General features: G+C 47.3%; 1 protein-coding gene across 1 annotated transcript; it reads left to right on the top strand.

The window, feature by feature from the left end:
- The first annotated feature begins 11,566 nt into the window (after positions 1 to 11,566).
- On the top strand, positions 11,567 to 17,492 carry dla (deltaA). The gene is made up of 11 exons (XM_076728515.1): positions 11,567 to 12,163; positions 12,311 to 12,613; positions 12,906 to 12,966; positions 13,065 to 13,322; positions 14,344 to 14,404; positions 14,509 to 14,639; positions 15,380 to 15,549; positions 15,845 to 16,061; positions 16,191 to 16,971; positions 17,067 to 17,175; positions 17,280 to 17,492. The coding sequence occupies exons 1-11, from the start codon at positions 12,095 to 12,097 to the stop codon at positions 17,283 to 17,285; spliced, it is 2,166 nt and encodes a 721-aa protein (XP_076584630.1). The 5' UTR covers positions 11,567 to 12,094; the 3' UTR covers positions 17,286 to 17,492.
- The last annotated feature ends 245 nt before the right edge of the window (positions 17,493 to 17,737 follow it).

Here is a 17,737-nt window from a genome sequence, read left to right as displayed (position 1 = left end):
TGTGATGCTGTGCATATGAAAAATCTGAATAAATAAATTGGTTTTAAAAAATCCTGAACTACATTTTGTAGTGGTGACAGTCACAGCAGGAGCTGCAGCAGCATCATTAGATGTAGCAGTCACACTGCTGACAGCAGGGACATGACAGCAGTGACGGTGACGGTACCAGTTTTTGCTTTGCAGCTCTGGCAAAGTGGTTTCAGTTCATCTGTTTTTTTCAATGCTGTAAGCACCATTAAGACAATTCTGTTTGCTTTCAGGTACCAGGAGTCCCAGTTGAAGATCTTCTATGATCTGTCCATGGCAGTACACCACCAGAGGTAAGGGGGGATATGTCACTTTATGATCTGGCCCTATAGACTTTTATACTTCCACTTACTAATGCACTCCTAACCTGAACCTTAACCTCAGACTTATTCTAACCACGAACACTTAGCACACCTTTAAATAAGTGAGGACTTAAAAAAAAAAAATGCCCTCAATTCCCAAAAAACCTACAAGCTGCAGGGGGCAAGCGATACAAACACAGCAAGAACTGCCAATGTTTGAGAGTGCCACTAATTAAACAAAAAACCTGAAGTTGGTCCTCATAAAGACAGACGTACAAGGGCAAACTGTCTCCCAGCTCCTAGACGGTGTAAATCTGCTAAAAATAATCTTTAACCAGGCGCTGACATCGCTGCTTAACAGGATTAATGAAGAGTCAGTGAGAAACAACAGAGATCTTCCAGCTCTGTGAATGGAGACATCGGGCAGCCCTGCTCCAGAAGCTGGCACAAAACCCAGAAACCCATAAACCCTGACAACACACACACACACACACACACACACACACACACACACACACACACATGTAACATACAAAGCTGCTATTCTACTCATGTACAAACAGTCTCCCTCCTCCTCCAACATCTGATAAACTAGACACCTAATCAGAATCTTTGGGGACCCTGGGCCTCCTATTGGAGTTTGCAGACCAGGCAAATACATTAACTCAATTTAGAGTTTGGGATTAAGGACCCACCCCTCCCCCCTTATAACACACACACACACACACACACACACACACATACAAACACACACCATCAACCCTCCTCCTCTGTCTTTCCTCCTTCTCTCATCTCTCTTTTTGATGGGATCAGCTGAGCGCTACATTCTCTTCTTCTCCTGCACTCTCTCTCTCCCTCTCTCTCTCTCTCTCTCTCTCTCTCTCTCTCTCTCTCTCCCTCTCTCTCTCTCTCTCTCTCTCTCGCTCTCTCTGCCTCAGGGGACCGGGGTGCTCGGACTCTATAGTTATGGGCTGGGGCCATCTGTCACCGTGTGCATTCACGCAGCCACCAGAAGGCCGCAACATGTGCAGATTTAAATGGAGAACCCAACTTTCCCAGGACACACAGGCCTGACCCCGGCAGCCGCGGCAACCCCCCCTTCCTCCTCCCTCCCCATCACCCTGTGCCTCCCCCCTCCTCCTCCACTCTCCCCCATCCCATGACCATCACCACCACCGTCCAGCATCCTGAAAACCCAGACCCCACCCACCTGCCACACCCTCCTCCAACACCACCAAGAAATACTGTCTGCATGTGAATCAGTGAATTAGAGCCCCCCCCAAACCTCCTGGACAGATCTTCCCCCCCACCCCCAAACACACCCCACTAAGTGTGTGTGTGTATGGTAATGGCTGTGCAGCATGCACGAGCACCTTCTTTACACACAATGATGGATTTCCACCTTACATAGCAGCTGATGGTACAGGGGGAGGTGATGGAGGAGGTGGGGTGAGGGTGGGAGGAGAAGGGGATGAGGGCAACCCCTGGTGGATGTGTGAGAAAGAGAGAGATCAGCTGATTGGTAAAATTGATTGTGAAGGAGAGGGAAAAGAAGAAGGGGAGTGTGTGTGTTGTGTGTGTGTGTGTTGAGCAGCAATACAAGTGTGTGTTGTGGTTTTTGTGGTTGCAAGGAGGGGCGGTTGAGGGGGATGAGGGGTGGGAGGGTAACAGGATTGGTCTTGTCTGTGGGACCCACGGGGAGGACAATAGGACCGGCGGGGGTGGGGCGAGTGTCACACGCTTTTGCTTTGTGGCTCGGTCAACAGGCGTGTGCCACGGGTGTCGTCTCGCCTCCCCTCGCCTGCTGTCCGACTCCAGGGAAGGACCGGCAGCCATGAGAACCGGGGCCCTGAGCCCTTTAATGAGGGGCGTGCTGTTTCTTATCAAAGATGGACAAGCCATCATTACAATCATCATTAGAAGCTGCACAATGGAGCACGCCTCCCTTAGCAATGGATGGGAAAATCCTCCTACAGAGCCGCGGCGGTGAAGGCGGTGGCAGTGGGGGATCAAATCAAAAAAACCAGCACAAAAACGTCTGAGTGAATGTGTCTATTTAGTGAATCTGCAACAGTTACGTCTGGTGAGGCGGCACGGCTCGTCAGGTGCAAATGAAAGATTTTAGCTTCAACGAAACACGAAAGCTGCAACACAAAACATGAAAACCCACAAATGAAATGATACACTCATTGGTGCAGCTCCATCTTCTGTCGCTGTTTCTGAGATGTCTCCTTCTCACTGGGGCGAGTTTTTCATAACGAACTGGGAAAGATTAAGACTATACAACTCAAGATGGTGCAGAGTTGGTTGTGTGAGGGTTAGGAATACTTTGTAAGGTCAATGTAGCATTACAACCATCACATTTGGCCTTAATTACCTTGAATTGTGGACTTTGGCTGACGTCAGGGTCCATTTTTGTTTGCACTTATTAATTTGGATACATCAAATCTGAGTGTCCCTGTCAAAATTACAACTTGGATGTTGGTGTGAACAAGTGTGAAACTGGTAATTATAGTGACTCCGACATAGCACAAACATGACAAAAGGATAGAGGGAGTCGCATCTTGTTTGGATCCTTTGCTACAATGAATCAGTGAAACTGCTATCATGCTCTGTGACAAGACAAAAAAAAAAAAAAAGACCACCAAATGAGGGACTAACTTCAGGAAGAATGGTGTTCATCTCTCCACCACAGACTGGGAGAATCTCTGCCAAGAAGCACTGAAGCTGTTCTGGAGGTTGGTCTGGAGGCCTAACACCATATTAAGACACCTCATGTTGGTTTTCCTTTAATTTGTCACACATTTGAGAGATTACACTTTGTTTTCTTATGGTCATTTGCGATGCACGGCAGAGTGTGCACCTGAACTGACAGGAGTGTTATGTTAAAGAGATAAATAAAATTAATCTGACTTGATAAGACCACTATCAGTGTCTGCAGGACAGAGATGAACTTTGCTACTTTTATGGTTGGAGTCCAAAGGCTGAAGTCTGTGTTTGATTTTATAGGATGCAAAACATTGTGAAGCGCTGACAGCTCGTGTCAAAGTGAAAGAAAAACTATTAATATCTACTTCTGACTTGGGAGAGCTGAGAGGAAATTCTGCTGCTGGGATTGTACACATTTGAAGTAAACAAAAAGGACCATAGTGAATCTACAATCAAGCTTCCTCCACTACAAACTGCAGTAAGTTTTGCTCCATTACACAGAAACAATGATCTCTCTTTCTATCATTAAGCTTTCTATTTCATTTGCTCTGAGGGGGCTGGGAGTCACATGTCGTGCTCTGTAACCCCGCTCAGAGTTTGTCATCATCAATGTTCAACCAAAAAACGTGTTGCTCTGCCGTGGCCTTTCTCAAGAGTCTCCTCCAAGTCCTTTTTAATGCTCTCCACTGGCCTGTGGCCCTGGCCGCAGGGAGCATTGTCATGGTGCTGAAGGTGGAGGGGATATTGGGAGGAGGTGTGTGTGAGTGTGTGTGTCGGGGGGGGTAGGGGGGCATGACGCTGCAGCAGTGGCAGCTGGCGGCCCAGCTTGCAGGGGCCATCACTTCACAATGGAGAGCCTTCCCCCTGGGGCCAGTGATTTAGGACAGGGCTCTCTGGACAGGCCCCTGGAGAGGAGAAGAGAGGACACTGGCTTTGGAGGAACGCACCCACCCTCCCTCCCTCCCTTCCTCCCACCTCCACCTCCCCTCCTTCTCCTTGTCTTGTCCTGTAAAGCTTCCCTGCTGCCTCCCGTGCCTCCCCAGCTCCTCCGCACACACTCCTGACACCCTCCCTCATCCCACCGTGGCTAAGCTCTCTCCTGGGACGAGCAGTCAGGCCTCTGGACAGGGAGCATTCCTGAAGTGTAGCACGCTAATGCTAGCCGGACACAATAGGGGGACGACAACAGGTGCGTGTGGATCCTCTGTCGTCCAGCGGCAGCTGAGAGATAGGGACGGGGGGCTATTATGGTGCCATTATCCACCACTGCTCTACCGTTGGGCTGTTGGACCTCTTTTCTCGAACAAAAACAAGGCTTTTTATGTGTAACCTGGTCTTGTACCCACCCTGCTCTGACAAGCCTCTCTTTCATCCTCTACCCCAGCTAGCACCTGCCACCCCCGGGCCCTCCAAACGAGCCCAGCGGCCACTTATCCCAAGACTGAATTCAATTCAATCGAACCCCAACTGCAAGAAAACCTGAGCCCACTTGTTTAAAACACTCACCACTTCATATTAGAGCCATAGAAATTATCCAAGCAGCCACCTCTGTACATCACCCAGAGCCCCTCCACCCTCCCTCCTCTGTCCCTCTGAATTATGTTATGTCTGAAATGAGCAGTCATACAGCAGATTGTTTGGTGCAGCCACTTGATATAACTGGTGACAATGCCTCTAACAGAGCGAGTGTCCTGGGGGGATAGGCAGTATTTGGTTACTGCATCCCTGATCTCTCCCCATTGTGGTCGGCTCTGGATCCCATGGAAGGTTGAAAGGGGGTTTGGGGAGGGGGACATGTGCGCATATGTAGGCCCACAATGCAGGTGCCTACATCTGTTCATTTCTGGGCAGATGCTCATGGTTGTAGAGATAGAGAGGGAGAGTTAGAGAGAAAGAGGAGAGGGGAGGGGAGGTGGTCGTCTTCCATTTACTCTCTCATCATTCATACTGGTGATTAAACCTCGATGGAACAAAATTAGAATAGAGCTAAAGGTGACAAATAGAGAATTGCACTTCTAGTTGGAAAAAAGACGCAAGTCTGTCATGTGTCCTGTTTTTCAACATCAAACACACTACATGGGCAAAAGTATCTTGGCCGGGGGTTGTTTTTCATGGTATGGAAGCAACTATTTTGATAATAAACATATTATTCAAATCATTTATGGAGCAAAAATGTAAAACATTCTCTGTCCAGCTTCAAATACAAGCAATTGCTGGTTGTGTATGCTTTGTTTTTCTGACATTTTATAGCTTAAACAATAAATCAATAAATTTATTGTGCTGACTGTGAATCAGGCCTTATCACTAAACATCAGTGTTGGACATCACTGATGCTCTTCTGCTGCAGAGCCTGAACCCAGAAGAGCATAAGCTGTTATTGTGGCAGGTTACTGTCCAGTGAGATGTTCAAAATCACATATGGGCATAATATTTGGGTGTCCACATACTTTTGGCCATGTGGTGTTTATGATACGGGCTGCCCATCTGAAATTTGGTGCTGGTCATGGCTGAGCCCTCAGTGGAAGTGAAGTGATTTTACTGTTATATGATTTTATTAGGTTTGATTTTATTGTGGTCTGGTACAATAAAACAAACAGAGCTCAGTGGGCTCACCCTCTCCTCTAATTTCATTTTCACATATGATAATGTGATGGTTGTTATCTCGGTCAATTAATCATTTCCAACCTGCAGCCACTAGAACCAGTTTCCTGTAAATCACATCCAATACTGTAGGTGATAAATGACATGAAGACAAGATGAAGAGTCTACAGCCATGATTTCAGCTACATGCTAACACCAACATACTAACATGCGCACAATGACAATACTAACAAGTGGATTTTAGAAGGTAATGTTTACCTTGTTCACCATCTTATTTTAGCATGTTAGCATGCTAACATTTGCTAATTAGCACTAAAGCACAGCTGAGCCTGACTGGAATGTGTTAAGTTTTGCAGGTACTTGGTCATAAAGAAAACAAATTAAAATTGCACTGATGATAGCGTGTTCAAAGTTATTACAGGTTCATAGTTACAATTCATCCTGTGGGGGACATGAATAACAAATTCCATGACAATACATCCAACAGTTATTAAGGCATTTCTCTAAATAACACACAAACGTCAACCTCATGGTGGCGCTAGAGGCAAAGTTAGAGGTTTGCCAAAATCAGAATGATTCATCCTCTGGGAATAATGAATATGTACCAAATTTCATGTCAATCCAGTCCATGTTGTCGAGATATTTCAGCTCACACATTGCCATCTCTGTCACCGTGTCACTGGTAAGGCTAAAAACACAAAGGTGTTTAGATGATGTTGGTGGAGAGACTGAGGCTCCATAATTTCCCACAGATGTTCAAAGGGGTTGCAATCTGCTGACTGTGAAGGCCACAGCGAGTGATTGACATCATTTTCACACTCATCAAACTACTCAGCGAGCCCCTGCGCTCTGTGGTTGGGAGTACCTTTTCTTTTACACCTTTTCCTCTTACATCTTGATCCAAAATCAAGGTCAACAGGGTCTCCTCAGCATTTTTACACTCAGAGCGTGACAGGATGTCGGTTGCTTATTGTATCATGCAGAAACGCTGTACAGAAGCGTCTGCACTTCATATGTTTCTCTACTCGCTTTAGTGTGTCAGAGTGACAAAATACAGAGTGAACTTTTAATTCAGTTCAGATTCTATTTGTAAATAGCACCATCTCACATAAAAGTGCTTGACATAAAAGCAAAACAGCAGACAGTGCTTATAAGCAGATACATCCATGCATGCAGGGACCATAAGGATTTTTTCTACATTTAGATGGACTTACAATTTATTTTTACACAACCTGAAGGTATGTGACACTCACTGAGCTCACAATGACTATATTTGCCTCTTTTATCTCCTGTATAGTATATCTATAAACTCTACAATATTCAAAGAAGAATGTCAATACTAAAACATGCGTTTTACCTCATTAATATATTTTTCCTATAATGAACTTAGGAAACACTGTATTTATTGAGTTGTAATTTAATGTTTGTTTAACCCTTTAGCTCGACATCATTGTGGCAGGTTGTTGATCTCTCATCGGCATTAACTTAAGTATTTGTTGTGGGTAAACGTGTCGCGCACAGTATCAGTTGTTGAATTATCGATTTTATTCATAGGGACCCGCATATGTTGTGGTGCGTCACCCCGGGCGCGCGACAGATGTGTTTTCATAAACATTGGCACGCGACCGGCCACGTACAGCTACCTCCCCCTTAGATCCCCAGTGTCTGTGCGCGCGCGCGCGCGCGCGCACACACACACACACACACACACACACACACACACACCACCCCCTCCCTGCTCACACACTTACAACGCACGCACGCACACACACACACACACACACACACACACACACACACACACACTTGCAGGCGCGTCTCTGGGCCCCCCACATAATTACTGCGGCACTCTTCCCATAAACTTAAGCTCAGCACGTCTCCAGTAACAGCAACGTATGCAAATGAGACAGCAGCCCGGACCGGGAGCCCCAAGGAGCCGTGGGAAGCCGTGGGGAGCCTCGAGGAGCCCCGAAGAGCCCTGGGGAGCCGCGGATCTGGCCTGTGGCCCCCTCTTCCAGCAGCTGGCCACAGTAATCTGATCTGAACACAATGGGGCCTGTTGATCGCTGCGTTTCAGCAGGTAAAACAGGCGAACCAGACAGAGAAAGACGGCCCAGGTCTAGTCTTACATCAGGAGTCACGAAAAGATACAAAATTTTAAGGACAAAACGAAACATGACGTCAAAAGGAACCCATAAAAACATAAAGTTTAGTTTCAAAGGTAGTTTGAAGTAAGTACAATAAAGCGCATACAAACTTTTGGTGGAATAATTGTAATTTCCCATGTGATTACTAATGAGTGATTTTTAAACTACAGCTGTTTTGTGCGCATCATTAAGGACCAGGGGGAGGCGTGGGTAAAAGCATCTCCTGAGAAAGTGCTGATTCAAAACCTGCCTTTCCTTGAGGCTTTCAGTACCAGCCTACATTTAGCACGACTGGCCTCGTAGACAACCCTCCCTTCCCTCCTCCTCCGTTCAGCTCCATCCCACCCTGGCAGTGATGGTCTGGTGACTTGCTCCCCCCTGCATTATTCAGGGGATGGAACCACCATCACTGGTACCATCATGGGCTCCACAGTGCATTGTACCCGGGGTGGAAGCGTTCACCCCGGGTGAGGATGCGTCAGAATTTTCTGCAATGATGAGGTATCAGTAGAAAGAAAGAAATCAATTGATCATCACGCAGTGCACCCTCACTGCCCCCCCTTTTTCCCCAATCGCCGCTTCATATGATCGATATCGTGTGATGCGCGCCGTGTTTACGTTCCCACGAGTGACCATGTGGTGTCTCCTCTTCTGGGACCAAAGAAGGAAAAAAACCCTCCTGGCTTCCCCCTCGCCATATGGCCCCGGAGGGCCCATACCGTTACAGGTCCTTTAACATGCTTCAAGTTGAGTGTAGACGGAGCCCGGTGGACAGAGGCGCATAGAGACGTGCGCTTCAGGCCGGAGGAGGGAAGGAGGGAGGGAGGGAAGCAAGGAAATAAACGTCGTTTTCTGGATGTGGAGGGGGGGTGGTTAGTGGCAGATGGCTTGTAAGGGTCTGTCCGCGTCTGAAGGCGTGTCGTGGTCCTTCACTGGAGACCCCCTTCCTCCCTCCCTCCTGCATTCACAATCAATGGAAATTAAAGCGCAGAGAATGGATGAATAGTCAGACCCCGAGTCACCCTTTTTTGTTTGGGGCAGCTACTGGTGGGCAGGAGTTAAACTACAGCAGCCCCCTACAGTAGCACTTTAGTTAAACAGTCAGAGCTCAGCCAGGAGCATCTTGGCCAGAAGAGAAAGGGACAGAAAATATACTGTAGGAGGGCCAACTGTACCCAAACTGAGCATAGTTTTCATCTTAGTTTCAGCTCCTGGTTGAGTTTGATTCATATCTCACTGCTTTCAGCTGATTAACCTTGTGGTGCCTTTCTGACTAGGGTTAAGTTTATTTGCAGTACTGTTCAAGTTTAGATGCATTTTAAGTCAAACGTTTTGTTCTTCTGTAGTCAAGTTCACAAAAACTGACAGCAAAGGGTGTTAATAACACTGATGATTACTGATCAGGGCCTGTTCTTGAGTCAAATTAAACCACTGGAAAACGACTGATGTTTAGTTAGTAAGACTTTTTAATCTCAAATTAGTTTTAGTTTCTCCCATCGTGTCCAGTTTTTATTCCAGTTCACAGACTTTTCATACCTAATTTTTGCCTTACAGTTCAAGTGATATCACTAATGCAAACTCTACATGGATATATTGCAGGAGGCTCCTGCAGATCTTCAGGATTTTACTGAAAGTCCAATAACTTTAAAGCTTTAAAGCGGCACCAAGCTGAGATTTGTTCTGCGCAGACTTTATGGAAGCTGTAAAACATTTCAAAGCGCCTCCCTTAAAGACTAAAGATTATTCACCGGAGTGAAAATATAATTGACTCTCTTGTCTCGAGCAGATGTTAATTGTGATGGTCACGGTACAGAGACGTTTGGTTTGAAAAACAGCCCGGTGTGAAAGGCGAGATGGACAGCTTTATTAATGGAGGTGGACTTTGTTTGGTTGTTGCTGCCATTGATTAGAGGTAATAAGTAACTACGGACACATCAACCATGTTATGTGACATCAGAAGTGAAGGTAATTTGGGTGAGAAAGGGAAAGCATGTCATGTATTGGGGGGGCGCTGACCCCCACCCTTCCACCCCCCACAGCCGCGGTGTGGAGGACGGATGACAGCAGCAGGTAACGGACACCGGAGACACGCCAGAAAACAGGAGCCGCGCATATCTGAACACAGTGACGCAATGTACGTGCACTGCACGGTAGCCCGCGCGTGCAGCTTGCTATTGGCCCCATTATACAGCAGAAAAATCACACTTCTCATGAACGACCTAATTAAGAAACAACCCCCCTCCTGCTGAGGTGCGTGCACATGCGCGTGCACACGCCACCATAAAACTTAAATGATGGCCTCTGTTTTTTTTTTTTCCTCCTCGTGCTACACAGGATTTGTTCAAAGAAGAAGAAAAAGCAAATGTGAGCGATATTTGTCTGGTTGTGTTTGTTTGATTTGAAGTGTGTGTGTGTGTGTGTGTGTGTGTGTGTGTGTGTCTGTGTGTGTGTGGAGGGAGAGTAGAGAGTATTGTGTACGGACTTGTAGGCGCGCACTCAGCCAAGGGAGGCGCGCGCACGCTGTTATTGAGGGGAGAGCAGGTGCTGGCCGAATTACCATACAGCTGAGGGGGGAGAGAGCAAACTTATTCCTTCACCACATACACAATAACAAAAGTTCCCCCTCATGTTGGCCACGTGAGCGACTCTGGTGCGCGCGCGCGCACGCACGCACACACGAACACACATCTATATACATGCACACGCGTGTTTTTTAATCTTAGCCCGGAGAATGAGAAGAAGGGGAGAGCAAAATGGAAAAGCAGGAGTCCAGCCCCTCAAAGTCGTTTACCTCACCACGCAGCTCTGCCAAGGAATGTTTTCTTTAGTCTTCAGTCTCGATTCAAAGCATCAAATTCTTCCCACAGCCAGAAATACCAAAATTTAGAGGGTGTGTATGCTGAGAAGAAGAGAGGGAGGAAGAAAGGAAGGAAGGAAGAGGAGGGGTGTAAACAATTAACGGAGTCAGGGTTTGACCAACAAACATTTTTCTCTTTTTTTCTTTTGAGAACTTTTTGAATAACTTCACGCAATTTTTTTTCTTTTCTTTTGTTTTTTTGGCACATTTCCCAAAACACTTTAAGACGCCAAACAGCAAATAAATTTGTCCAGTGAGGCAGAAACTGGAGGGATGAATTAAACCACATGTCGTCAACATCCTGTCAGAGGGGAATGGTGTGTAGGTGGTTCAAAACTCTTTACATTTTGGTTTAGTGCAATTTCTTGAATCTACAGAGATTAGACGACTGAAACGTTTCCACCTTCTAATTTATAGAGAAGATGTATGATCTCCAAACAACCGCAAAAGTAAACAAACAGTCCGTTTTACTTCCTCCTAATCCTTTAAATGTTCTGGTAACCGCCTCTAAGGATCCTTTCCCAAACCTGTGAATTCATTGGGCATTTCTGGAAGGTTTTATTAACTCTTAAAAGGCAGGATCACCTTTAATTTATCCCTTTCCCTCAACAGGTTATCTGACCTCTTTTCCTCCGCCTGTAGGAGTCACGGCCTTCTTTTAAAGTTTCACTTCTCATCTGGTGGAAATACTTTCACACGTCTCCATTTTGGGCTCAGATATTAACGCTGTTGTGCAGCACTGGTGCTGGGGTAAAGGGAGACTGTTGGGGTACTTGCATGGGATCCCATTGTGGAGAGCCAGGCCAGATTGGGAGGTGAAGTCAGGGAGGAGGAGGAGGAGGAGGAGGAGGAGGGCCCATTTGCATGTTATTACCATAGCATGTGTCAGGCCGTATATAACAGGCTGCAGGCGGCCTTGGCTGGAGACAGACGCACAGTTCACAGTGAGGAAAGACACTGGGAGATAGAAGGAAGCATGTTGGACCAGTGACAAATCTGTCCTTGGGTTAGACCAAGACCTTCAGACAAAAAGCTACTTCCTAAAATTTGCCACTTTCTTCACAAAACAACAAACAAACAAGGAACCATCTTTCTCTCCCTCCCTCTCTCTCTTTCTCTCTCTCTTTACGCATTGGATTAACGCTTTAACGGAACTGGAGGACTTCTTGTTTTGTATTCCCCACCGCGCACTCGCAGAGGTTCACATATCTCGTTTGGTGATTTTTAATTTTTTATTATTATTATTTTGAAGGTTTGGGATTTATCCTTTTTTGTTGCTCGGGACATGAATGAGAGCGGCGTGGCTGACAGCGGCAGCAATTGATGAGAAAACCCCGTGAGGCAACAGAAACGTGCTCAATGCATCTTCCTCAGAGGGATTGAACAGGAGGAGGCACCCTGAGGACAAGCCTAGCCCCGAGACTTTTTGCTCTATTTATTTATTATTTATTATGTATTTATTTAATATGGGGCGCGTCATCCTGCTGACTCTTTCCGTCATGTCCATGTTGCTGTGCCAGGTAAGATACTGATTCTCCATTTCTTCCAAACAATGAACCATCAACACCCCCCCTCCCCTCCCCTTTTCCCTCCTCACCCACCACAACACTCACTCATACAGAAGCGCTACTGTGCGTGTAGTTAAGATAAGTTGCTTTCCTCCGCAGGGGTTTTGTTCGGGAGTTTTTGAGCTGAAGTTGCAGGAGTTCTTAAACAAGAAGGGAGTACAGGGCAACAAAAACTGCTGTAAGGGAGGCTTGACCTCGTCTTTCCAGCAGCAGTGCGAATGTCAAACCTTCTTCAGAATCTGTCTGAAGCACTACCAGCCCAACGCCTCCCCGGAGCCTCCGTGTACCTACGGCGGCGCTGTGACGCCTGTGCTCGGTTCCAACTCGTTCCAGGTCCCCGATGTCATCCCGGAGAGTTCATTCACCAACCCCATCAGGATTAACTTCGGCTTCACGTGGCCGGTAAGTGCAGCCATTCATGTCCATTTTTCTTCAATAGAAGTGAAGGCATCGGCGTCGCGCCTTTTTCTTGGTAAATCCGTGCGTAAAAACGCACTGCGGCACGACTTCTGACCGCAACTTACGGCACTTGAGAGCGCACAAAGTTTACAGGTATTTAGTTTCATCGGATCAGTTTGCAGGCAGTTTGCATTGAGCTCAGTGAGTGTATGGCACAAACGCCTCCGGCCTTTGCTTGATGTTATCGCTGCATCTCCGCTGGCCACCTGTCTCATGAAGCCATTTGTGTTCCCAGGGGACCTTCTCGCTGATCATTGAGGCATTACACACCGACTCCAAAGACGACCTCTCCACAGGTAGGAAATAAACACCCTTCTCTTTTCAGTCTGTATCACATTCTCGCACTTGCCCATCCCTTAACCCCTCATTTTCCATCTCCACGTGTGCACTTTAGAGAATCCAGACCGCGTCATTAGCACCATGACCACGCAGAGGCATCTAACAGTGGGAGAGGACTGGTCTCAGGACCTGCACACCGGCGGCAGGACGGAGCTCAAGTACTCGTACCGCTTCGTGTGCGATGAGCACTACTACGGGGACGGCTGCTCGGTGTTCTGCCGGCCGAGAGACGACGCCTTCGGCCACTTCACCTGTGGAGAGCGCGGGGAGATTGTGTGCGACGCCGGGTGGAAGGGACAGTACTGCACTGAACGTGAGTGACAAAACTTTCTTGTGTGAGTGATGCTGAAAACTGTAAGGAATAATCTTAAAATATATTTCAAGAGACCACAAATGTTCACTATAGAGGATATAATGAAACTCCATAAAGTTGCTTTAAACTTGACATAAACAGATTTAAGATACTGCAGTATTGGAGTATTACTGGTTTTAAGTTTAGAAAAAGAGAAGTATAAAATGTTAATTTCTATGGTCCTGGGTCTGTAATCAGATCTCCTGAGTGCCGTTAGAAGGCAACTTGTGCGTAAACAGCACACGCGCCCCCTCCTTTTCCCTCACACACACACACACACACACACACACACACACACACACACACACACACACACACACACGACCACTTGATTTATTCTAAGGAAAGTTTTTGGGAATAATCTCACGCGTGCCATAAATTTACATGCTACCTTCCGATTCGTTACTCTCGGAGTGGGCCGGGCGCTGATTGGCCGAGGCGGGGGAGGTATTGTTTGAAGTGGGCAGCTGCCGGCAGAGAGGAGACAATGGAGCAGCTGTCGCGCACTGGCAACACACTCGCCAGCTGTCCACTCTTATCTGCCCCAATCCGAGACATTAAGGGGAGTGTGTGTGTGTGTGTGTGTGTGTGTGTGTGTGTGTGTGAGTGAGTGTGTGTGCACAGAATGAATAAAAGAGTTTTGACCCGCAGCAAAGAAGAAAAAAGAGGGTGGTGGGGTGCGTTGAGGGGGTCTGTGTGTGAGTGTGTGTGTACACTCTGTGGCACACACACATTCACACACTCCCTCCTTTGTCTCAGCACTATGTTAAGCAGAAAATTCTTCCACGGTGATAAGAAGATTGAGTTTAAGATAACAGCTAAAGGGTTTAGGAGCCCATCCTTTCTTTCATTTTAATGACTGTTGGACTTCAGGTGATTTGTTTTATGTCTTCAAGAGCAAAACCTAACAAAGAACCTGTATTTGTTTTTCCTGCCTCAGTTTGGCTAAAAGTGTGTTTTTCTCCTTTCTCTTCCTGCACAGCGATCTGCCTGCCGGGCTGTGACGAAGAGCATGGCTTCTGTGAGAAACCCGGAGAGTGCAAGTAAGTTTTCTCCTCTAGTTCACTGGGGCATTAATTAATTAGTGGGACGCATGATGTAATGTGAGTGGACTGACCGGTGTTGCCTCCTAATTGGACAACAACAGGTGCAGAGTGGGATTCAAAGGCCGCTACTGCGACGAGTGCATTCGTTACCCGGGCTGCCTCCACGGGACCTGCCAGCAGCCCTGGCAGTGCAACTGTCAGGAGGGCTGGGGGGGACTCTTCTGCAACCAAGGTGAGGAGAGAGTGTGTGGTGAGAGCTGGGGGGTAACAAGTGATCAGGAGAGACGGAAAGGAAAGGTACCAGAAAGCAAAGTGATTTGCTGGTCGTCAAGGTGTTAAGGTTAAAACCAGGCCAAGTGAGGTTAAAAAGTGAAAGTTTAGGTGGCACAAAACTCTTAATTTTGCAGCACTCTGATGAATATATTTCAGTGAGAAGCAGGACCAAACTACATCTGGAAGAGTATTAATCGACAGAAATTTTGTATAATAGAGACATCTAAAAAGTCACATTTTCACCTAGACGCCTACACATCTTTGAACAGGCAAATCACCAAAACCATGTAAATGACTGGAGCAATGCTTACTGGGGAGATAGAGGTAGAGGTCAGAAAGCGGACAAAATGTTCTTGAGGCCAAGTTTTACAAAGTTCGGCACAGGAGCTTTGCTTTATGTCATTGCACTCCAGTCTTTGATTACTGAAAACAGTTTAGTAAAGTTTTAAAAGGGGCAGAATAAGGCATCAAGATACCAACATGACAGACATCAACACCGTGGTAAAGAAACAGCAGCAGCAGCAGTTGTCTGGAAATGAACAGTGCAGAAAGGAGGCCAGGAACAGGAAACAAAAAACCACTGGAAGAGGAGAAAGAGTCGAGTGTGTCAGAGGACAAAAAGGCATTCTGTCGCTGCTGCTGTTGTCCTGCCATGTGTTGTGCTGTGGCTAATCCACATGTGCTGCTGTGTCTTTCCAGATCTCAACTACTGCACTCACCACAAGCCCTGCATGAATGGAGCCACTTGTAGCAACACTGGTCAGGGCAGCTACACCTGTTCCTGCAAGCCTGGCTTCACTGGGGCCAGCTGTGAGATCCAGGTCAACGAATGTGCTGGAAACCCCTGTCGCAACGGAGGAAGCTGCACTGTAAGACTCATTTGCTCTTCTTAAATGATCTTGGAATGAGACAAATGACATCCTGTGAGCTGTAGCTCAGTGCCAGCGATGTTCGATTGTGACCCGGCACATTTGTCTCATCCCTTCTCCTCTGCCTTTTCTGCCTTTGCGGACTCTTGACTTTACATTAAGCCAGAAAAGCTTCCAAAAGTGTAATTCTAAAACAACTGAGCAGCATAGAGATTCAAACAAGTGCAGTTTGTAGTAGCTTCAGTTGCGAGACGACGGAGCTTGATGTCAGGCCTGTTCTATTTTTTCCCCACAGGATTTAGAAAACACATATACCTGCACCTGCCCTCATGGTTTCTATGGCAACAACTGCGAGCTGAGTGCCATGACATGTGCTGATGGGCCCTGCTCCAACGGTGGCCGCTGTGCCGACAACCCGGAGGGAGGCTACTTCTGCCAGTGTCCCACAGGCTACGCAGGGTTCAACTGCGAGAAGAAGATTGACCACTGCACCTCCAGCCCCTGCTCCAATGGTAAGAGAGGCCGGCTGTGTAATCCCAGAGGATTTGTTGTGACTTGCTTTCAGTGCACCTTGAATGGTGAACATCAGATAAGGTGTGTCATTCCAATTTTCTGACCAACGTCCTCATCTCTGTTCTCAGGTGCACGCTGTGTGGATCTTGTCAACTCGTACCTGTGTCAGTGTCCAGATGGTTTCACTGGCATGAACTGTGACCACACAGGGGATGAGTGCTCGACGTACCCTTGCCAAAACGGCGGGACATGCCAGGAAGGTCCTAACGGCTACACCTGCACCTGCCCACCGGGATACACTGGCCGCAACTGCAGTTCACCCATCAGCCGCTGTGAACACAACCCTTGCCACAACGGTGCCACCTGCCACGAGAGAAACAACCGCTACGTCTGTGCGTGTGTTCCTGGCTACGGTGGCAGAAACTGCCAGTTCCTGCTTCCAGAGCATGCTGCGATCCGCGGGTCAGATGTGCCCTGGATGGCCGTCGGGTCCGGTGTGGCCCTGGTGCTGCTGCTGCTGGCAGGATGCGCTGTGCTTGTTGGATTTTTCCGATCAAAAAAACAGCGCAGCAGTCAAATAGAAACCGTTGGCGAGGGAGAGACAATAAATAACCTGACTAACAACTGTCACCGCAGTGACAGGGACCTGGCAGTCAGTGTGATGCCAACACCAGGCGTCAAAAACATCAACAAGAAGATGGACTTATGCAGCGGTGACCCTGATGAGGGATCTTCACCGGGGAGGAGCAGCTACAAGAGTCGCCATCCGCCTGCAGACTACAACCTCGTACACGAGGTCAACTACGAGCAGGCGGCTAAAGAGGCCATGCTGGAGGCGGCCTGCGAGGACAAGTGCCAATCCCTGGACTCATTTGAGTTCGAGGAGAAACGCAGCAAACGTTTAAAATGGTAAATATTTGTCACTGAAAAGCTACTCAAACAACACGTAACGCTGAGGCTGTCAGAGCGATGAAGCTAACAACGTTTTTCTTTCTTTCCTAAAGCGATGCATCAGAAAAGAAAGCCCCAGAAATGTCTGCATGTGCGGACACCAAGTACAAATCTGTGTTTGTGATGTCAGAGGAAAAGGACGAATGTATAATAGCAACTGAGGTGAGTTTTGTTTCACTTTTTACCTTTCAGTGTGACAAAACTTCCGTCTTGAGGTCAACTGACCAACAGACACTCATGTTTTTTATCTTTTTGTGTGTCTGCAGGTGTAACGAGCCACCAATGGGCTGCCCGTTGCTCATTTGCTCTATAGGAGAGTTTTTATACTCCTTCAGATGCTGCTCTAACCCTAGGGGGAGGTGTCCCGCCTTGAGACTGCTGCTGATACTGAGACGTTTAACTGATATTCAGAGTGAGCTGGTTCTCTACTGGAAACTAAGCGCAGGCAACGGCGGCCTGTGGGATAAGAACTGGCAGGGTAAAAAAAAAAAAAAAAAAAAAAAAGTTTACGATTGAAAGTAAACTGCCATTTAGCTTTCTGTTCTGCCTTTGATCGGGGAGAGGGGGGGGGAAATAACCTATAAACGGACACTGTCTCGTGGCGATAAAGTGCGATGCTACGATTTTTGTTTTTGCAACATTTGCACCCGGGCCTTTTCTCTAACCCACACGCCGTTGCTGAGCGCAGGAACTGCATCAAACGGTGGATGTTTGGCCATAGTGG

Source organism: Chaetodon auriga, chromosome 4, assembly GCF_051107435.1.
Source record: "Chaetodon auriga isolate fChaAug3 chromosome 4, fChaAug3.hap1, whole genome shotgun sequence".
NCBI lineage: Eukaryota > Metazoa > Chordata > Actinopteri > Chaetodontiformes > Chaetodontidae > Chaetodon > Chaetodon auriga.
Note: the sequence above shows the minus strand (reverse complement) of the source record. Positions and strands in the feature narration are given on the sequence as shown.

Bases quoted from the DNA above. Each gene is read 5' to 3' on its own strand.
- dla (XM_076728515.1), top strand. From the start codon at position 12,095: ATGTATTTATTTAATATGGGGCGCGTCATCCTGCTGACTCTTTCCGTC. The intron at 13,323-14,343 runs GTGAGTGACAAA...CTTCCTGCACAG, and splicing joins GGGACAGTACTGCACTGAAC to CGATCTGCCTGCCGGGCTGT. The intron at 14,640-15,379 runs GTGAGGAGAGAG...GTGTCTTTCCAG, and splicing joins GGGACTCTTCTGCAACCAAG to ATCTCAACTACTGCACTCAC.